The sequence below is a fragment of the Trichosurus vulpecula genome, chromosome 4 (assembly GCF_011100635.1).
Source record: "Trichosurus vulpecula isolate mTriVul1 chromosome 4, mTriVul1.pri, whole genome shotgun sequence".
Taxonomy (NCBI): Eukaryota; Metazoa; Chordata; class Mammalia; order Diprotodontia; family Phalangeridae; genus Trichosurus; species Trichosurus vulpecula.
In genome coordinates, this window is record NC_050576.1 from 97,271,355 (window position 1) to 97,291,803 (window position 20,449).

General features: G+C 33.0%; 1 protein-coding gene across 1 annotated transcript in view; it reads right to left on the reverse strand.

The window, feature by feature from the left end:
• The window catches only part of DENND1B (DENN domain containing 1B), a 388,444-nt gene that overhangs the window by 112,535 nt on the left and 255,460 nt on the right, over positions 1-20,449 (reverse strand). The window contains exons 8-9 of the mRNA XM_036754915.1: positions 18,013-18,066; positions 14,373-14,483 (exon numbers count right to left, since the gene is read on the reverse strand). Of these exons, the coding sequence (XP_036610810.1) occupies positions 14,373-14,483; positions 18,013-18,066 (165 nt within the window). The remainder of the gene's footprint in view (positions 1-14,372; positions 14,484-18,012; positions 18,067-20,449) is intronic.

Here is a 20,449-nt window from a genome sequence, read left to right on the forward strand (position 1 = left end):
GATTGAAAGCCTTTTTCTTAAATACATTTATTCAGCTCTAAATGTGTAATGATTTTATTACCCATTATTAAAAGCCTGGGCTCAAAAATGTTAATCTTACTAATCTCTCAACTGATTTCTAACTTCCTTTTTTTCCAATACCAAACAATATTTGTAATCACTGCTTTGCAGTACATTTTTAAATCAAGTAGCATTAGTTTTCACCATTTTCTTTTTTCATAATTCTTGATATTCTTGTTCATCTATGTATTCATTTGTATTTTGTTATGACATAAATTTTAAGAAATAACTTGTGTATTTTTAAAATCTGTCAGATTGGAGAATATTGACATTTTTACTATATTTGCTCAAGATAACTATGACCATTAAATAAACCTCCCATCCCTTGGATGTTCCTAGATTTCCATCAAAAACTTTTTTTTGAAACTGTCTTTGTAGAAGTCCTTTCATATCACTGATAAGCTTTTGTTATGAGAAACAAATTTCTTTATATTAATAATTTTGTTATTTAAAACAATTTTTGCTTATTTTTCTTTTGCTTATTATGTATGGATTAATAAGAATTCAGAAGCTTTTTTGTCCCCTTATCTTGTGTCCCACTGACATACTTAAGTCATTTATTACTTCTATTAATTATTTTGATTAACTGTCTTAGGTATGCTAGGTATATGCTATATGCAAATAACAAGACTTAAAAGAATGCTCTTGTTCTGATAAGAAGTAACAGAGGTGATTACACCCTAAAAAGGCCAGAATTTAAAGAAATTGGAATTTCTACTAGATCATTTTCAGAATTAGTACAATACTGGTAACTTGCACCATATTTTGACTTAATATTATATCTATAAATTCTGATTTTTGTTCCCTTTCAAAGGTAGGATTTTATTTTTTCCCCATTTTCTACTCTTTTTTTTCTAATTACATCTAAAGATAGTTTTCAATATCCACTTTTATAGGATTTTGATTTCTAAATTTTTCTGCCTCCTTCCCCTCCTCTCCACCTCCCTCTCTAAGACAGTAAGCAATCTGATACAGGTTATATATGTACAATCATATTAAATATATTTCCACATTAGTCATGTTGTGAAAGAAGAATAGGAACAAAAGGGAAAAGCTATGAGGAAAAAAAAACAAAAAAAATGAAAACAGTATGCATTTAGACTCCACAGTTCTTTCTCTGGATGTGGAGAAGATTCTCTATCATGAGTCTTTCGGAATTGTCTTAGATCATTGTATAGCTGAGAAGAGCCAACTCTATCATACTTGATGATCACACAGTGTTGCTGTTACTGTGTACAATGCTCTCCTGGTTCTCCTCATTTCACTCAGCATCAATTCATGCAAGTCTTTCCAGGTTTTTCTGAAATCAACCTACTCATCATTTCTTACATTACATTCATATACCACAACTTGTTCAGAAATTCCTCAACTGATGAGCATTCTCTCAATTTCCAATTCTTGGCAGACACAAAAAGAGCTGCTATAAATATTTTTGTACATGTGGGTCCTTTTCCCATTTGTATGATCTCTTTGGGATACAGATCTAGTAGTGATATTGCTGGATCAAAGGGTATGTATGCACAATTTGATTGCCTTTTGGGGCATAGTTCCAAACTGCTCTCCAGAATGGTTGGATCAACTCACAACTCCAATAATGCATTAGTCTCCCAAATTTCCCATATCTTCTCCAACATTTATCATTTTCCTTTTCTGTCATATTAGTCAGTCTCATAGGGGTGAGATGGTACCTCAGAGTTGCTTTAATTTACATATCTCTAATCAATAGTGATTTAGAACATTTTTTTTCATATGACCGTAGATAGCTTTAACTTGTTCATCTGAAAATTGCCTGTTCGTATCCTTTGACCATTTATCAGTTGGGGAATGAGTTGTATTCTTATAAATTTGACTCAGTTCTCTATATATTTTAGAAATTAGGCTTTTATCAGAAACACTGGCTTCCCAGCTTTCTGCTTTCGTTCTAAGTTTAGTATCATTGGTTTCATTTATTAAAAAAACTTTTTAATTTAATGTAATCAAAATTATCCATTTTACATTTCATGATGTTGTCTTTTTCTTATTTGGTCATAAATTCTTCCCTTCTCCATAGATCTGACAGGTAAACTATTCCTTGCTCTCCTAATCTGCTTCGCAAAGGCAGGATTTAAAAATCCATATTATACTTTAAAAGACTGAAAACAACAACAAAAAATCCACTAGTGGGGTTAAAAGAAACCCTTGGCAATAATCTTATTTCATAATTTAATTCAATTAATTTTTTCAAGGTACCTAAGATGTGCAAAAACCTCTACAAAACTACTCTGTTACTATAAAAGGCTTATTATATTTATTGTACTTATTACAGAGGAGTCTCAGTTTCTCACTTATAAATGAAAGACTGTAATTCTTGATCTCTGAGTACCAGTCCAGTTTTCAATCCATAGTAAGATCCTATGGAAATGACCCTAGATTATTAAAAAAAAATAATTCAAGCTCTTAGAAGTCCTACAACCTAAGATGTCTCTAAATATGGTCCATGTATAGGATGAGCTTTGTTGAATTCACCTAGATGGATCTGAGACAATGATACTTTTTTAACCACAGTAACTTTCAAATAACTTCTACCAAGTCACAGAGGGGTTGAAATCAGTCAATCAATTAATAAGTATTATTAAGTACTTACTAAATACTAAGCAGGAGACAGCTGGGTGGCATAATGGATAGGGTGTCAGGCCTAGTATCAGGAAGACTCACCTCCCTGAGTTCAAATCCTGCCTCAGACATTTACTACGTATATGATTTTGGGCAAGTCACTTAATCCTATTTGCCTGAGTTTCCTCTTCTGTAAAATGAACTGGAGAAATAAATGGCAAACCACTACAGTATCTTGGCCATGAAAACTCCCAAATGGGGTCACAAAGAGTTGGACATGACAGAAAAACGACTGAACTGATCTACTAAGATGTTAGGTATTTGGGGATACAAAACACAAAGAATTCAATAATTCCTATTCTTAAGGAGATTGAATTCTAATGGGAGAAATGACAATAAACAAATATAACATGGCTGTAAAGTTAATAAATACAAATATGTGCAAATGAGTTAAATACAAGGTAGTTCTGGAGAAAGGGAACCAACAATTGGGTGGATCAGGAAAGGCTTTTTATGTAGAAGATGATGCTTAAGTCATATATTAAAGAAAAGAGGAAATGCTATGAAGCAGAGATAAGAAGAAGTGTAATTCAGGTATATGGGACAGCCACTGCAAAGTCAAGATGACAGGAGAAAGAATGTTGTGTGTGAGGAACAGATAGAGGAGCTCTTTGGCTGGATTGTAGAGCATGAGAGGAGGAAAAATATACAGGGTGTTCCTAAAGTCTGGACACATAGGCAAAAAGGCATATTTTCAAGAAATGAAATGATTGAAATTTTCAAAAACATTTTATTTAACTGGAATATTAAGAAATAACATCATATGATTTCATATTCATATTCTAAGAATGAATGTGCTAAAATTGATGGCAATGTGGAGTTACTGAGTTATTGCATCGAGTTCACGTGAATCTTGCAAAAGCACATCAACCTTTGCATCACAAATGATGAAAATCATATTGAAGATGTTACTTGTTAATATTCCAATTAAATAAAACATTGAAAATTCCAATCATTTCATTTCTTGAAAATATGCATTTTTGCCTATGTGTCCAGACTTTAGGAACACCCTGTACAATGGCTGGATTGTAGAGCATGAGAGAAGGAGAAGTATCCAATAAGGCTAGAAAAAGAGGCTGGAGCCAGGTTGTACAGAACTTTTAAAAGCTATAAAGAGGAGATTCTATTTTATCCTAGAGAATAGATGAATGACATGATCAGGAATGTGCTCTAGGAAAATTACTTTGGTAGCAGCGTGTAGGATGGACTAGAGGGAAGAGAATTGAGGCAGGGAGACCAATTAGGAGGCTGTTGCATTAACCTATGCATCTTTGTAGGAAGAAGAGAAGGAAGTAGAGAGGGAAAGAGGTAGAGGGATAAAGTGACAGGGAAAAGGGCTTCATCATTCTCAGAGACTAGAAGGAAGAACAAAATGGCCCTTCTAAATTTAAAAGCTGTAGTGGACTTAATCATCCAACTTAAAAATTCTTTTTTCTATCAAAATTAAGCTGATTATAAGCAGCAATGAAAAAGTTTGATGATGGAACTAACACTGAGGGTTAGCACTATAGAAACAGTAGAAAGTCTAGTGCTTCAGAGATTCAACAGCAGAGAAAAGTATTGTGTTGGAATGTGAAATTATTGAGAAAGGAACTGAGGCTAGAATGGGGATAATGGGCTATGAAAAGAGAAAGGGATCAAGGAACTGGACATAACGAGAGTAAGGAGGTTTAGATAGGAGTAAGAAAGGTAAGAGGACTTTGCAGTTAGAGAGGAGAATTTTAAGTAAGTCAAAGAGTAAATACTGTTTATTTTTAAAATTCAATTTAGAATAAACTTCAGAAATCCAGTCTAATCTATGAACAAGATATACATTCAAAGTACTAAACAGTGCCTTATTGGTTTAAAAAAATTAATACAATTTACAGATGTCGAATCCACAACTAAATGTACCAAACTATAAAACAGATTTTTAAATTAAAAAAAAAACCCGTTATGTGATTTCATTTCAATTGTCCATCCATTATTATTCACAAAAACTTTTATTAGATGTAAGTGAACTAAAATTTTTTTTCAGAAATTAATACTTAAATTTCATCATAAAGCAACCAGCAGTACAATAATAAGAAATAAATAATTTGATAAAATGATGGTGGCAGATAAGAATTTTTTAAAATCTTAGGAATCCAAGTAATTTTATAATTCCTAAATACATTTTGAGAAACTTGAAATGTGCGGGCATGGATAACCCAAAACAACAGATATCTTTGAGGACATATGAGGTAGAAGCTGTAAAATATTAAACAATAATAACGAAATTTGGAATTTCTAGTCATTTCCTATTTGGGGAATTGATGGGTTTTTGGTCTGAGAATATGAAGTTCTCTTAAGTAAATAAGGGAGGAAAAACAGAGAAACATCTTTTAAAATTATAGATGATATACTGCAGAATTCAGAAATGTACTGTCTATGCTAGCCACATTAGATTTGGGCCATCTAGGATAAAATATAAATTCCTCTATTTAGCTTTTAAAGCTCTGTTCAAGTTGGGCCTAATGTATATTTCCAGCCTCTAAACATTTCTTCTCCTCCCATACTCAGCAGTCAAGGTGAACTGGCTTTATGCATAAGAAAAATTATGGGAATTTTGTTATTTTCTGTATTTTAAAGGAAAACCACTACTTTAGGAGCCCTCCCCTCCACAACGAGGATTTGATATTCTACTATTAGATTTACTCTACAGCTTACCCTATAACATATCTCACACCTATGCTATTTTCCTTGCTGCTATCCCATTTCTCCCCACCTGGCACTGCATCTTCCAGACCAGACTTCCAGAAATATTGCCCCTTACCCCAGTCCCGCAGGACAGTTAATCCACTCAACCCTGAAATTCCCACCCTAGTAGCTGTCTTAATCAGTAGGTTGCTGAAAACTTCCCATATAATATAAAATGAATGTATATTATTAATACTACTTCTTCTTCTTCTACTACTACTACTACTAAAACTACTACTACTACTACAAATAAGAACTCAGTCACTCACTGGCTTCATATATCATTCATCAATAAGCACAGGTCATTCTGACATCTGCCCCATTGCCACATATGTATATAGACTGTCATAGGCTATTGTGAGATTTGCCATATTGCCTGGGATTAAATTGGCCCTATCTGGTATAAAAATACCTGAAAATGACGGTTGGCTGCGGCAAAACTAGAAATTTCAAGTCATGGGAACTATGGAATATTGCTAATTAGTTGGTCCTGACACACAGGCAACTAGAGTAGGAAAGTTTCTGTTATTCAAGTATAATGAAAAGCTTTGCACTGGTGATGTATCATGCAGAAATACCACAAGCATATAAAAGCACCCAGAAACAGTACCTCTGATTCCTCAACCTGTTGAGTTTCCTACCATGGAGGCTGTTAAAGCAAGCAATAAGTTTTCCTGACTGTTGCGTTACATGTGTATGTACCCTATGGTGTACTCTCTCTTGCTCTCTCTCTCATTCTGTCTCTCTCTCTGTTCCTCCTCCACCACCATCAGATCTTACAGGTTCAACAATTCTATTAACTTCAGTATATCTGTATCCACTTCCCATCTATTCCCAACTTCTAGTCTTTCATCTCTAACTGTCTTCTGCCTTTTGGACATCTCCAAAGCATCTAAACATCTCTACCTCAATATCACCAAAACAGAACTCATTATCTTTCTCCTCAAGTCCTATATACTTCATAATTATATCATTGTTTTGATGGTGCCAGCATTCTTCTACGTAATCTAAGTTAACAACCTAGAAGTTGTTCTCAACTTCCCCCATCCTTCAAATGTCATGTCCAGTTATCTGCCTTGTCTAGCCTAGTCTAGTCTCCTACAGAATCTTCCTCATTAAAAAGTGTCTTGCTCCATGAAGTTGCTAAAGCAACAATCCTGGTCATGTAACTCTGCCACCTAACAAACATCTCTGCCTTCCCATTGCCTTTAGAATAAAATGTATTTGACAATTAAAATCCTGGGTTATTTCCATCAGAGTCTGAGCCTTTACTAGGTCCCCTGCCTCTTCAAATACCCTTAAAAAGATACTTTTACAAAAATAGCTAGTAAATAGTCAGCAAGAACGAAGACAAAGTGTAATACAGATAAACAGAAAGCTCTATAGAATACTTGGATTCATTCAATCACATTTACAAAGATGGAGTAGGTATGTCTAGATACTATAGTTTCTTTACAGTAAATAGCCACCAGACTATTTAGTATGTAATGTACAAGGATTGTGCTGATTGTTATGAGGAATTTTTTAAAAATCTATTTTTAAAAGGTTCTTGTCCTGAATGTGGTAAAAGATAGGATCTATATACAAAAAATTATAATATAAAGCAATTTACAATAAGTGGTTGACCATTTAAATAGCTAAGAAAAGGTTTTATCTCTCTTAGTCTCAACTTCCCCATCTTTAAAGTAGAAATCCTTACTGTTACCACAAGGGTGTTCATGAGGAAAGGTGCTTTGCAAAATCTGAGTGCTGTATATAAAAGTGTGACTGAGTTATTCTTGTTGTTAGTAGCAGTACAAATATTTAGAATATGACTTCATTTTGCAATGTACAGTGTGAATGCTTCAGTGTGCTTCAAACACATTATGTTGAAAAGTTTTGTTCTGTAACAACCAGATGTTTTTAGCTCCGTGTGTGTGTGTTTTTAAGGGGACAAACTGACAAAACTATCAGATAGTGCTGCTGCCCTTAGCTTCTTGGATTCATGAGTGTGAAAAGATCTGAATTCTCAGTATTTCCCTGAGTTGGAAGTTTCTTCTTATCATCTCTTTAAACATCCCTGAATTAACCTATCTATCCCCCATTAATGAACTATAGTACAAAGCCTGAAAAATCCATGGAGATGCTAGAAGTTCTACTTCAGTTACATTCTTACAGTATCAAACATAGAATATAATAAAGTTCAAGGAATGATCAAATTAATAACTGATACAGATGGTAAGACTTTAGTATGTGAAATTACAATGTCCTACTTCAACTAGATATTATAGCCTTAAGGTTTAGAGACTCTATGGCAGAACTTTAAAAAAAATCTAAATGTGGGTGACATACTAATCATATACAATTTATGTCAAAGTGTTATGCTCTTTAGGAGTTCTTAAATTGGAGAACCATTAACCTGCTTTTAAAAATATTTTACTGAATTTTAACATAATTGGTTTCCTTTGTAAATTTGTGTATTTTATTAATTTAAAAATATTCTGAGAAAGTCATCTATAAGCTTCATGACAATACCCAAGCAGTCCATCTCTCTCTCTCTCTTCCTCTCTCTCTGTCTCTCTCTCTCTCTCACACACACACACACACACACACACACACACACACACCCCTCTCCTCTAAAGTCTAAGGTAATTTTTGTCCTTCTGCCGATGGAAATTGCCTGAGAACAATTCTTAAGTTTCAGATTAAACACTGGTATTCTGACAAGGTGAACCAAGAAATAACTCAGAGTGAGCAAAATCCTTTAGACTCCCCTCTTCATGTTGGCTAATATATGTTTTAAGGTCTGATTTTTCTGGGGTTGTTAACGGCTTTCTTAATATACATCCTTGACAGAATTAGAGTTATGCTTATGTGCCTTGAGACAGAAATGACAATTACAAAAAAAAATTACACCTTAAGACAATTCTACTACTGAGAGCATATCGCTTATTCAAAATACTCTAGCATGACCTCATATGTTAACCAACCAAATCCCTGTAACTAACATGCTTACAGACTTAGGGAGATGAGATTTGCCAAACAAATATCGGTCAAAATAGGAGCTAACATTTAGACATCTGCTTTGAAGTAAAGCATCCCTTCCACTCTCCATTAGAGGCCACAAAAGATTCACTCTAGTTAACATATTACTGACAGGATGATGAGAAAGCTCCTGTCAAATGCTGGTCAGCCGGGTGTTTGAGACAAAATGCACAGCCCCAGCTGACTAGTTAGTGAAAGCCTAGTGAGGTACAATTATAGAGGGATATGACAAGCCTTCATGCTTGACTGACTTGAGAACCAATGACACGGTTTTAAACAGCAATCCTCCCTACCTCTGGTCACAAAACAGCAATAAGTCAACAGATGCACTGTTGTAAAATCATCATTTATTCCTTTGCTTTGAATACATGAGAGTACAGTAGGATGTTATGGTAGACTATCACATAAAGTTCACTTGGGGTTTAAACATCTAGGACCTGCCTACAGCATGCATAAAGTCAGTGTTGTAGACCAGGTTTATCAGTCTACTCTCACAAATCTTAATTTATGCTGCACCTGAAATTTTTAAGAACTGATTTTGTCTCAGGCCAATGAAACCAACCACATATAAATATAACAGTGTATAATAAAACATGCACATGTAATGTTATGTAAACACTGTCAAAACAAAATTAAAATGTTCACTTTTAAGAATATTTCATTTATATCCTTTAAAAATTTTAAATCACTCTAAAATTTCCTTACTGAAAATGCTGAAACCTATAACTGTACTACAGAAAAGCCTACTACAGAATGCGATCCGTCAGCTAACTGAATCTTTAGCTATTGTAACACTAAAGCCCCAAGCAAGCTGTAAGGTTAATGAAAATCATATTATTACATTCATTGGAATGCAATTCTAGCAAAAGAATCAACGTCCCAGTAAAATAATGTCCCTGAAGCTAGAATAGAATTAAGGATGTAGAGGAATTTTCACCTATGCCAATACATAAAAATGTGGCAGCAGATTCTTAAGGAAAACAGAGACTACTTTCTGTTGAAGTATGTTAAAGTGAAATTTTCTCATATTAAAACCAGATACACAGTTAAGTTTTGTTAATACATGAAATAAGAATGCATTAATTTATTTGCCAACTGAAAATGTTGGTCAATTCATTGTGGCCCTTGCCACCTTTCTAAAGAAAATGTAATTAAATCTCAAATAAATCTCAAAAGGGTATTTTTTGTTCTATACAACAATACCACTCACTCCTTGATCTTTAATATGACCAAAGCATAAAAATTACAGCAGTTAAATGTTGCAATTCAAGTAATTCAGTGTCTGCCACACCAAAAAGGGTTAGGAGACAGGAAAAGAGGAACTGAGTAATCATGTTCTTATTAGTCCTACTGTCCTATGATAATGAAATGAAGTATTTAAGAGGTGACATCATAGCCAGATCTTAATGAACTGTCATAAATACTTGGAATTAAGGTGATTTCAACGATAGAAGATAAGTCCCTTAACAATACCAAGCATGTACTAAAGTCATTTCTGAAAACAGCTGAATTAGTTAATGTTAAAGTGAAATGTCCTTTTTAATAAAACTTATTGATAATGAATGTGGATAGCAATATTTTCTAAAATGCATTTTATATTTTTAAAAATATTTCACAAATAAAAGTGTTAAGTTATAGATAAATAAACATGCAATCCACATCAGTCTATTCTAATCAAGTAGTTAACTATACTTAAAAATAAATGCTACCTGATAAGTTGATTTTTTTTTTTTACTCTTTACTAGTCCTAAAGAAAACAAATATAAGTCATTTAGGGGAGAGGAAGTAATTTTTTTTCAAAGTTGAGCTAAAAATATTTGCAAAGGCCTCAGGATCTTACATGCAAATTCAAAAAAGTAAATGATTTATTAAATTGAAAAAATTGTTAGAACTGCAGAATCTAAGGGCTTTAAGAGACAATAAAGGTCATCTAATCCAATTCATTTAATGTAAAAATCACAAAAAAATAACTAAATATCATTTTAAAATAATTAATTCTGTACCAGATTAAGTGCTAAGGAATTACTCAAAAAAGTATTTTTATAATGAAGACTAAGAAAAATTAAGTGGTCTAGAACTGACTTTTCCAAGAACATGATGGACATTTTTCAAAATATGAAAATACAATGAAAACTGGCATTGAGAGTTAAACATTAAGTCTCCAGAGTAATTCCAATATGATCTATAAATAACTATAGCTATAGAAACTTCATGAGCTAAGACATCTGTGACACATGAAGTTGTGACAAATTGATCATGTCAACTTCTGAAATATGAAGTTAACTTTTAAGCCTTCAGAATTTATCAAAAATCATTTTTTTTATTTTTGTGACTTTTTTCAAATAATAAATCAAATATGACCTAGTGAAAACAAAACTGAGATAGGAGGCATCTTTCCTGAGTTTTAATCCTGTAACTGCCATTGTATTTGTGAAATTGAATGTTACCTCATTGGTTTGTTGTGAAGTGAAATTAAAATATGTATGGAAATGCTTTTAAATCATTCAGATTATTCTGCCATGACTAAAATCATTAATCTTAGAAAAGTCATGCAACAATATTAATAGTACCCCAATAAATGTAATAAAACTATTTCTTTTCACTCAAAAGTACTCTATTTAAAAACATTTATGTGTATATATATATATATCCATATTACAAATTATCTCTACCTCTCATTGCCTGCCAATGAGAAATTTTTAAAATGAAAACCAAAACCCTCTTAACAAATATTCATAGTCCATCAAAATAAATTCCCATTTTGGCCATAAGAGAAAACATATGCCCCTTGAATTTAAGTCCATTGCTTCTCTATCAAGGGATGGGTGTCATGTTTAATCTTCAGTTCTTTGGACTAGTGATTTATGACTATCAATACATTTATCAGAGTTCTAAAGACTATCAAAGATGTTTTTCTCTGTAATGCTGTTATTATATAAATTGGTATCCTAGTTCTGTTCATGTCACTGTATCAGTTCATAAAGGTCTTCCCAGTTTCCTCGAAAATTGTCCATTTTGTCAATAAACATTCAAATTACATTCAGGTAACAAAATTTGTTTAGCCATCCTCTTGGTTTCAAGTTTGAGGCTACTACAAAAAAAAGAGCTGCTACAAACATTTTTTGTATGTAGGTCTTTTTCTTCTTTCTTTAATCTCACTGATGCATAAGCATAGCAGTAGTAGAGTTGGGTCAAAGGGTATACAAAGTTTAGTTAACTTTTTAAGCATAGTTTCAAATTGCTTTTTTGAATGGCTACACCAATTCACAGATTCACTAACAAACAGTGCTCAAATTGGCATACTTTCTCACAACTCCTCTAATGTGAAATGTACTGTTTTTAACAACACTGTCCTATGCCTAAGTGATTATTTTTGGTTAAAATGTTTTTACATAAAATAACACAATTTTAAAATGTGAGAAATACTCAACAAAACACATTTTTTAGTATCTGAAAACATCATATTCAGATTTTTTCCCTTTATACCTATAAATCAAGCTATTATAATTATTTGCATGTCCTTTTCTCAAAAAACATGTTAGCACCAAGGTATGAGAGAGAAGGGGATTAGGAGTCTAGAGTGCTTAGTTGTAAGTCCCAGTTCCACCAGTGTTACAACTTCTCTGTGTCTATAAAGGATCAGAAACTGGAGAAAGGTATAGAGAGTTTTTGAGGAATGAAATAGGGAGATGGGAATAAGAGAATCTCACAATGGATGGCCTTGACATTTAGTCAAAAAGCATTTTTTTGGAGGGGGGAAGGCAGGGAAATTGGGGTTAAGTGACTTGTCCAAGATCACACAGTTAATAAGTGTGTCAAGTGTCTGAGGCCAGATTTGAATTCAGGTCCTCCTGACTCCAGAGCCACTGCTCTACTCACTGGGCCACCTAGCTGCCCCTAAGAAGCATTTTTTAAATGCCTATTATGTGCCAAATGTTATGCTTAGCTCTAGAGATGCAAAAAGATGCAAAAAAAGTCACAGTCTAATGGGAGACAATGTGCAAACAACCATGTACAAACAACACAGAACAAATGAACTGGAGATAGTCTCAGAATGAAGGCACTAAGGATAAGTAGGACTAGGAAAGAATTCTTGCAGAAGGTGGAACTTCAGCTGAGACTTGAAGGAAGCTGGGGAAGACAGGAAGAAGAAATGTGGAGGGAAAGAATTCCAGGCTTGGTAAAGAGCCAATGAAAAAGCCAAAAGTAGGTAGATGGAATGTCTTGTGTGAACAACAGTAAGGAAGCCAATAAAAGGGAAGGAAGTTAGGAAGAGGAAAGGGCTTGAGGCATATGAGAAAAAAATGAGTTCAGTTTTTAACATGTTGTGTTTATGATGTTTATGTTATATTCAGTTCCAGATTTTCAACAGGCAATTGGAGATATTAGACTGAAGATCAGAACAGAGATTAGGTCAGGAAAAATAGAATGAGGAATCATCTTTATAGAGATGATAATCCATGGGATAATCCACCCCTGCTATCATCTCTTATCTCCTCCCTCTTATGGCTAAACCTCCTTGAGAAGGCCATCTACAATAGGTGATTCCTCTTCTTTTCCTCAATAGTCTACTGAAACTCCTCTCTCTAAAGTTACTACCAATCAAAGATTAAACTGCCAAATCTAATGGCTTTTTCTAAATTCTCATCCTTCTTCACTTCCTTGTAGCCTTTGACACTATCACAGTCTTCTCCTTCATATTCTCTTTTCTCTAGGTTTTCATAATACTACCCTCTCCTGGTTCTCCTTCCCATCTACAAGGCCTTTACTGTTTCCTTTGCTGGATCTTCATCTAAGTCAAATCTGCTACCCATAGGTGCTGCTCAGGGCTCTGTTCTGTGAGCCCTTTTCTCTTCTCTCTTTATTTTATTTGGTGATCTCATCATTATTGACTTATTGTATAAACAGTATAGAAGGGAAATAGAAAAAGGTCCGAAACAGAGTTCTGGGAGATAGCACTCTGGATTACAACCCAGCAAAGGAAATTGAGGAGTCGTCCAGCAGGTGAATTAAGGTGTTGAACTACAGGACCTCTAAGGTAATTTCCAACTCAAAATTCTATGAAATGAGAAAGGTATTTCTACTATATGAAGTCAAAATATGAAAAGTTAGTAATTGCTTATATAAGTAGTGATGAATAATTTGTAAAATGACCGAGCTTTAAAATGGAAAATATGTAATTAAACAATAAATACTTGTCAAATAAAATTATCTTAAAATATCTATTTAGATATAATACAACAATGTTAACTCTACCACCACCATTTTATCACTTGAAATAAAAACTAATGTGCATATCAAAGTACTTCTCAACATTTTTTAACAATGTAAAATTATGATATTTAAATAGTCTATGCTAAAAAGAAAGGCCTCCACATAGAACATTTTAGGAAGGACAGTAGCATAAAATCTATAATAAAAAAATGCTATTGAGTTGTAAGTTATTATCAGTTTGAAAAGCTCCTCCAAATCAGAGCTATTACACTCCCAAAGCACTACTCTGGAACAAAGATGAATCTACCTATTACCAGGTTAGGATAGGAGCTATTATCATGGCCCCTTGATTTCTTTCAAGTAGCTCCAATGGAAAAAGCCACAAGTGAATAATAAAGATCTCATAATAGCTCTTAAGAATTCTTTATACGGTAGGAGGCACTGAAATGAACTCTGGAGAGTTAAAGAAGTCTCATCTCCTGATAAGAAAAAAATAATTAACCTGACTTAATGTATCTGAGTAGGCCTTATATAAATCAGACTTTTGTACTTCAAGAGCCAGATTAAAACCATATATCAAAAAAGTATGTAGATATTGTCTTATAAGTACACATGGAACATATCTAAATCTTCAGAGGTCTGTAGGTCTTCTTTGTGAAAAGCTCAATATAGCCTACTTAAAAGGAAATGTGTGAAGTACTTACAGTGCTTAATTTGCTAGCAGTAATGATGATGCGCCTTTCATGTAGCATACTGGCATACAGTTGCAGCATATTGTTCACATCCACAGCAACAAAATATTCTGTAAGATTTCTCTGGATGAGTAAAAAAATACTCAGTTACATGTTAACAGGGGATATAAAGTATATTTTGTGTATCTATATAAAAAATGAATTTTTCTAAAAAGTGCTCTTAAGAACAAATATTCATCAAAGTAATGTTATTTAATATTACTTTACTGCCTGGGTCAAATTAGGAAGATTATACTACTATTATACAGACACTGAGACACACAGGCACAGCCACAGACACAGACACACACATTTACTTTATAGTATACTGGGAACATTTCCTAGACTGATGTTGGGGGGGTGTCTTTTGTTTATTAATGCTACCTAATTAATTAATGAGGGACTTCGCTAAAATCCCTTGGATTCAATCCATGAAATCTCCCTTAGATTAAATTCTACAGTATATCAAGCAATACTTCAGCAAAGTTCCACTTATTTTTCCTAAGTACATAAAAATCCTCCCCTAATATGATAAACTTTCAACATAAAAAGGTCTTTCTCATGCCCACCTTCATTAAAATGTGAACTTTCTTTCCTAAAAGTATTAAAAATGTTAAGTATAACAAATATTCTTTATACATTAAAACATCCTAAGTGTAAGCAAAAAGTAGAAAGTGAAGAAGAAACTGGCTATGGTAGAGAATCAACCTGACAATAGCAGCACCCTACAGCGAGCTCTAACTTAAACAGTGTTTGGTAAAATGAGAAAATAAGGCAGTTAAATATGCAGTTGACAATTACAACCACCACTACCACCCTGGCCCAAACCCCATGGAACTATATAGTTCACCAGCACAATCTAGCAATGTTAGCAATCGTGAGAGAGGAGACCAAACCTCTTGCTGTATAAAGTAATTTAGACCTGAAGGGTCAGTGGTGAACCAGTGAAGATGGCTGCTGATCATCTTTGACTCAGTCCGAAAAGATAAATGCGAAAAAATTAGTTTCCTAGAATTACACAGCACTTTATACTTGGAAGGTACTACAGATTTAATCTAGTCTTAACCCTTCATTTTAAAGATGAGGAAACTGAGGTTCAAAAAGTGAGAGTCACATAGCTAAGTTTCAGATGAGGGATTAGAACCTGGGTCTCCTGAATCCTAACAATATAGGATACTGTCTTTGAGTTTTCTACATTTAAATCCACTACATCTTCCAAAACAACTGGTCCATTTTCAAAACTCTTTTTAGGACTTTCCATTTTGTGTATATGAAACAGATTTCAAGCTTTTAAAAGATTATAAAAATGTCAGGTTTAATAATGATAATTATCAAATGCTGATTATTTAACTTGTATTTTTAAAAATTTCTAACAGATGTATAATCTAAATGTTAAATTGATATCTATAAAACATGAAAACTTAGAGGAAGTTTTCCTAATACATGAGTAGAAACTCTTATAGAAAAACTATGAAAGGACATGATCAACCATTACACAGGATGGAACAGCATGAATGGGCTGTGATCTCCACTGGTGAAGAGAGTAACCATTTGTTTAGATAATAGTCTTATATAAATATCAAAGTACTAAATGGGGAATTAGTTTGTATATGGGAGTCATATTTATTTGTTCATCCTTTTTTCTCTCACACTCTTCTTATATATAGCTAAAAGACATAATTTATTGTTTTTTAAGTAAAAAATAATTTATTACAAATGTGAAGGTCTATATTCTGTTACAGTCTGCTAAAGTTTTTGTTTGTTTTAAAGTTCCAGAAAAGTAGCTTTTTCTGGGGGATGGGGAGGAAATTATCTAAATAGCTGAATCAGGTAATTAGCCCTCTCAGCTGTACATTTATTTCTGAGCAAAGAGTTGGGGGAGGGTAGTAACTAGCATCTGCCATTTGTAACAGAGAGAAGCACACTGCAGTGAAGGGGCCAGGGTGTATAAGTTGAAGTACTGTCAGTCAGTCTCAAGGGAAAATGTAACAGGCGGTAACTGGCCCATGATACACAGTACACAAGGGTACAGAAACTATTAAGGGATTTAAGGGCTTTGATGGGCTGTCTCAGACCCACAATAAGAATACTGGGATCTCTAAGCAGCTTGCTACACAGTTTTTGCAGATGGGTTATTTGGGTTTGGCAGATAGTAAAACTAACACATTATGGTTATGCTATTTTTTGTCTTGATATTAATAAACTGGCAACTATAGAATATTACTTAAAATTTTTTCTGTCAGTTCAATAAAGTCATCCACCCGTGACAAATGTAATTGGACAGTGGGAAAGAAATTTGTTAGATTGGATAATTTTTTTTAAAGAACAGAAGAACAAAGGAAAACCTAAATATATCAGATAGTATTTATTATTGCCTTGTTTTCCTTCAGTTATGTTTCCATTTAGTTATTTGTGTTGTGCCTGTTTTTTACTTTCAGACAAATGGAAAAATTATGCAAAAGATAGAAAAAGTTTCTTATTTTCTTGCAATTATCCAAAAATAGAAACACACACCCACATACAATAAACCCTTTATTAAGTTTACTGTATAACCTGAAAACACCATGGGATAAGCACATTTTACATTTGAAGAGACATGAGTAAGGAAAAGAAATTAACAATCAGTAGCAATGCAAAGTACTATTCCATATACAGAAAGCTATATTACAAGTCCTAATTTTTAAAAAATAGTGTAGTACTACAAAATTTTTCTAGTTGAGCTTCATTTTAAATGTCAACATTTTAGATTTTATTCCATTTAAATGATAACATTTTGCATTACGTTACAAAATTCAAGACCTACAAAAAACTTCTTATTTAAAATTAAAAAGAAGGAAATCATGTCATAGAACATGAATGATTTGAATGCAGTCCAATACAGATATTCAAAAATGTGGTGGTCATGTCAGAAATTGCAAATGCATTTTTCTATTTTATTCTCTTAATTTCTGTATTCATTCCTATACACTAGAAACAAAAGCTACATTCATAGTAGAAGGAATCTAATCTAATTGATAAAAGAGACCATTTGGAAATAAAGAATAAGCATTACTGTTCACCTGTCCTAAATAAATGGAAAGTAAATCCTTTTTATACCCTTACCCAGATTCAGACATACCTAGTTAATGGGAAAAGGAAAAGAGAATTGAAAAGAAGGGATGAGAGCCCCAGGCACAGAACCAAGCTTCTTAGCTTCTGAAGGAAGCATCTCTTCCCTGAGCATAATGCCCCCTTGAAATAGCTTACAATGTTATTTCAATCCCTCTTTATCAAATTCCATTTCCAAGCATAGCCAGGACTAAGGTTAGGCAAGTAAGATTGCTGAATATCATGCAATATATAGCGGGGTGCATGTGATGAAGGAATTTATTATTATTCATTTTAATAAAGGCACATATTTTTTGATGTCAGGGAATTCTACTCTGCAACATACATAAGTATTTACTTTGTGATAAATCAAGCTGTACGTGTTACAGTGAAAGCTCAAAGTCTTCACTAGAAATATAGGGAGCACAATTTTCAAACCCTGCCTACGGCACAAAAATGACTTTTCTAAGCTCTGTTCAGAAAATTTCCAAAGAGAAAATTGATTTGAAAATACTAAAATACTTACACTTTCAGGTATTGTTGGTAGTCCAGTTAAATCAGGGGCAACGAAGTAAGACTGCTAGTCAATAAAAAAAAAAATATAAGTAAGAACAAAACATAGTGAATGCATTTAATAAATCTAGTAGAGTAGTACATACAATGGGGGGAAGGTGAAATCAAAGAAATTACTCATCAAATTAACAAAATCTTATTAAATACCACGCAGATTTCATTGAAATTAAGTCATTATTAAATGGCATAACGAAGTTGAGAGTGAGAAGTAACAGTAAGCCTCCAGTATAAGGGATTAGGTGTTGGTGATAAATCAGTTCACACTTTAAAAAGCAATTAAAATCAACCAAAATAAATTTGAAAGAAATAATTCTGACAGGAGAAAAGTTTATTAAGAGACAAAGTACAAGATTCTCATATCTTCATAAAGCACACTAACTTTGGAAAGGCTCACAAAATAAGAACTGTGACCCATTAAGGCATAAAGTTCTTCTAAAAACTTTTGTCCCAAGGCAATTCATAAGAAAGGATGGATGACTATAAGTGACTACATATGTAGGTATATGTATATACAATCTATGTACATATACACATATGCATATATGTACGTGCACATGCATGTGCATATAGATGTATTACAGACCACTATTTAAGTGAGTAGCAATAAAACTGAACAAATTAAACAGTTTAATTTCTGTTATCAGGAAGTTTCCCTTGCTCACTTTGTTCTCTACAAGCCTTTAATTCTAAGAGTTTGGAGAAAAGGAAGCATAGTTTATCACTGTGATGTTTTCTTCTTTATACAGAATGTAGGACAAAAATTTCTCAACTTTAAAATATTTATCACATCACACTTTATTTCTGAAATAACTTTAAATGTAAAACTATCAGTTTTCTATTGTTTTAAAACTTCTTAGGACCTATAATTAAACTTCAAATGATGAGTATCAGATATTAAAAGTAAATTTTTACCAAAAAAGCTCACTCATCAACAAATATCAAGCACCTATTCTATTGAAGGTTCTGTTTTTGTCAATTGTTAGAAGGGAAATATACAGCATAAACAGCAATATTTACAGAAGATAGTCATTATAAATATTGACATACAAACAGTACCATCACCATCAAAAAATTATAACCTAAAAACAGATTATACCATAATTAGCAGAAAAGTTTTGTTTTCTGTTCATTTTAACCAACAAAACTAAATCCTATTTCTTTTTCATATATGGACACAATACTTTAAAACAAATTCTTCACTACTGGCAAAAAAACAAAATTGATAATAAGCACCATACTACATGTCAATCAGATACTAAATAACAGTCATAAGCTATTATTTTCTGATGAGAGGGAGTAATTCAAAGTATAAATCATCAAAAGATATCTCTCAGAGTTACAGGAGATCTCAAGACAGAAATATAACATGAGTCATTAGTACAGAAATTGTTTGCTCCTCTTGAAAGGAAAAGTAAATATAAATATGGCCTTCTAATTAGTTTGATTTTGCTTTGAAAATGTAGACTCATATTTCCTGAAAATTGCTTTTTAAAGATATTATATAAACAGAAAATATTTTTAATTATCTTTAGTTTTTTAGAGGAAGGAATAAGAATTGCCACTTAAAGGGCAGGTAAAAATACTTTGTAATTTTTTAAAATTGATTCTAAATCAACAAATATTTACTGAGCACCTTTTATATACAAGGTACATTTTATATATATTTTATATACAATATACCCTTTATATGCAACATGTAATTTTATTTTCAACCTAAATTGTAATTTCCATTTAATGTCGTTTTAATTCACCATAACTTGGGAAGGCTGAATTTTCAGAACTTGTTCACTGACAAATCTCTCTTGGTTCTTTTGTAATGCATGAGAAAAAAATTATTTCATTTTGGTATGCTAAGTTAAAATCACAACTGTATCACTGAGGCAAGTCTATAGCAATATATCTATCAGAGAATTTTATCTGGAAAGGATATCAATGGCAATATAATTCTGCTTATTTTACAAAAAAACACACAAGAGGTGAGTGAAAATTTAAAATACCTATATATACAAATTTGATTAACTGCTACAGAAAGGCATTTTCACAGCAGGAAAAAAATAAACAGAATAGGCCATTGCTATTCTATACTGAATATAATAAACATTCTATGAAGTGGAATTAATTAAAATAGATTTGGAAGCTAACTCTTTAGCATTAATCAAATAAAAGTGTTTATTCTGTGGAAGGCATTGTGCTACAGGTGCTGGGAATACAAAGGTAAAAAACAAATAAATAAATTAGTTCTGGTACTCAAGGAGGAAGGGCTCTACACCATGGAGGATGGATGGCAAGGGGATACAGGGGGATGTTGTGGTGTGTCGTGATGGGCCTCCTGTAGGAAGACACCATTTGAACCAGCACTAAAATAGCCTTAGGATTCTATTAGACGAAGG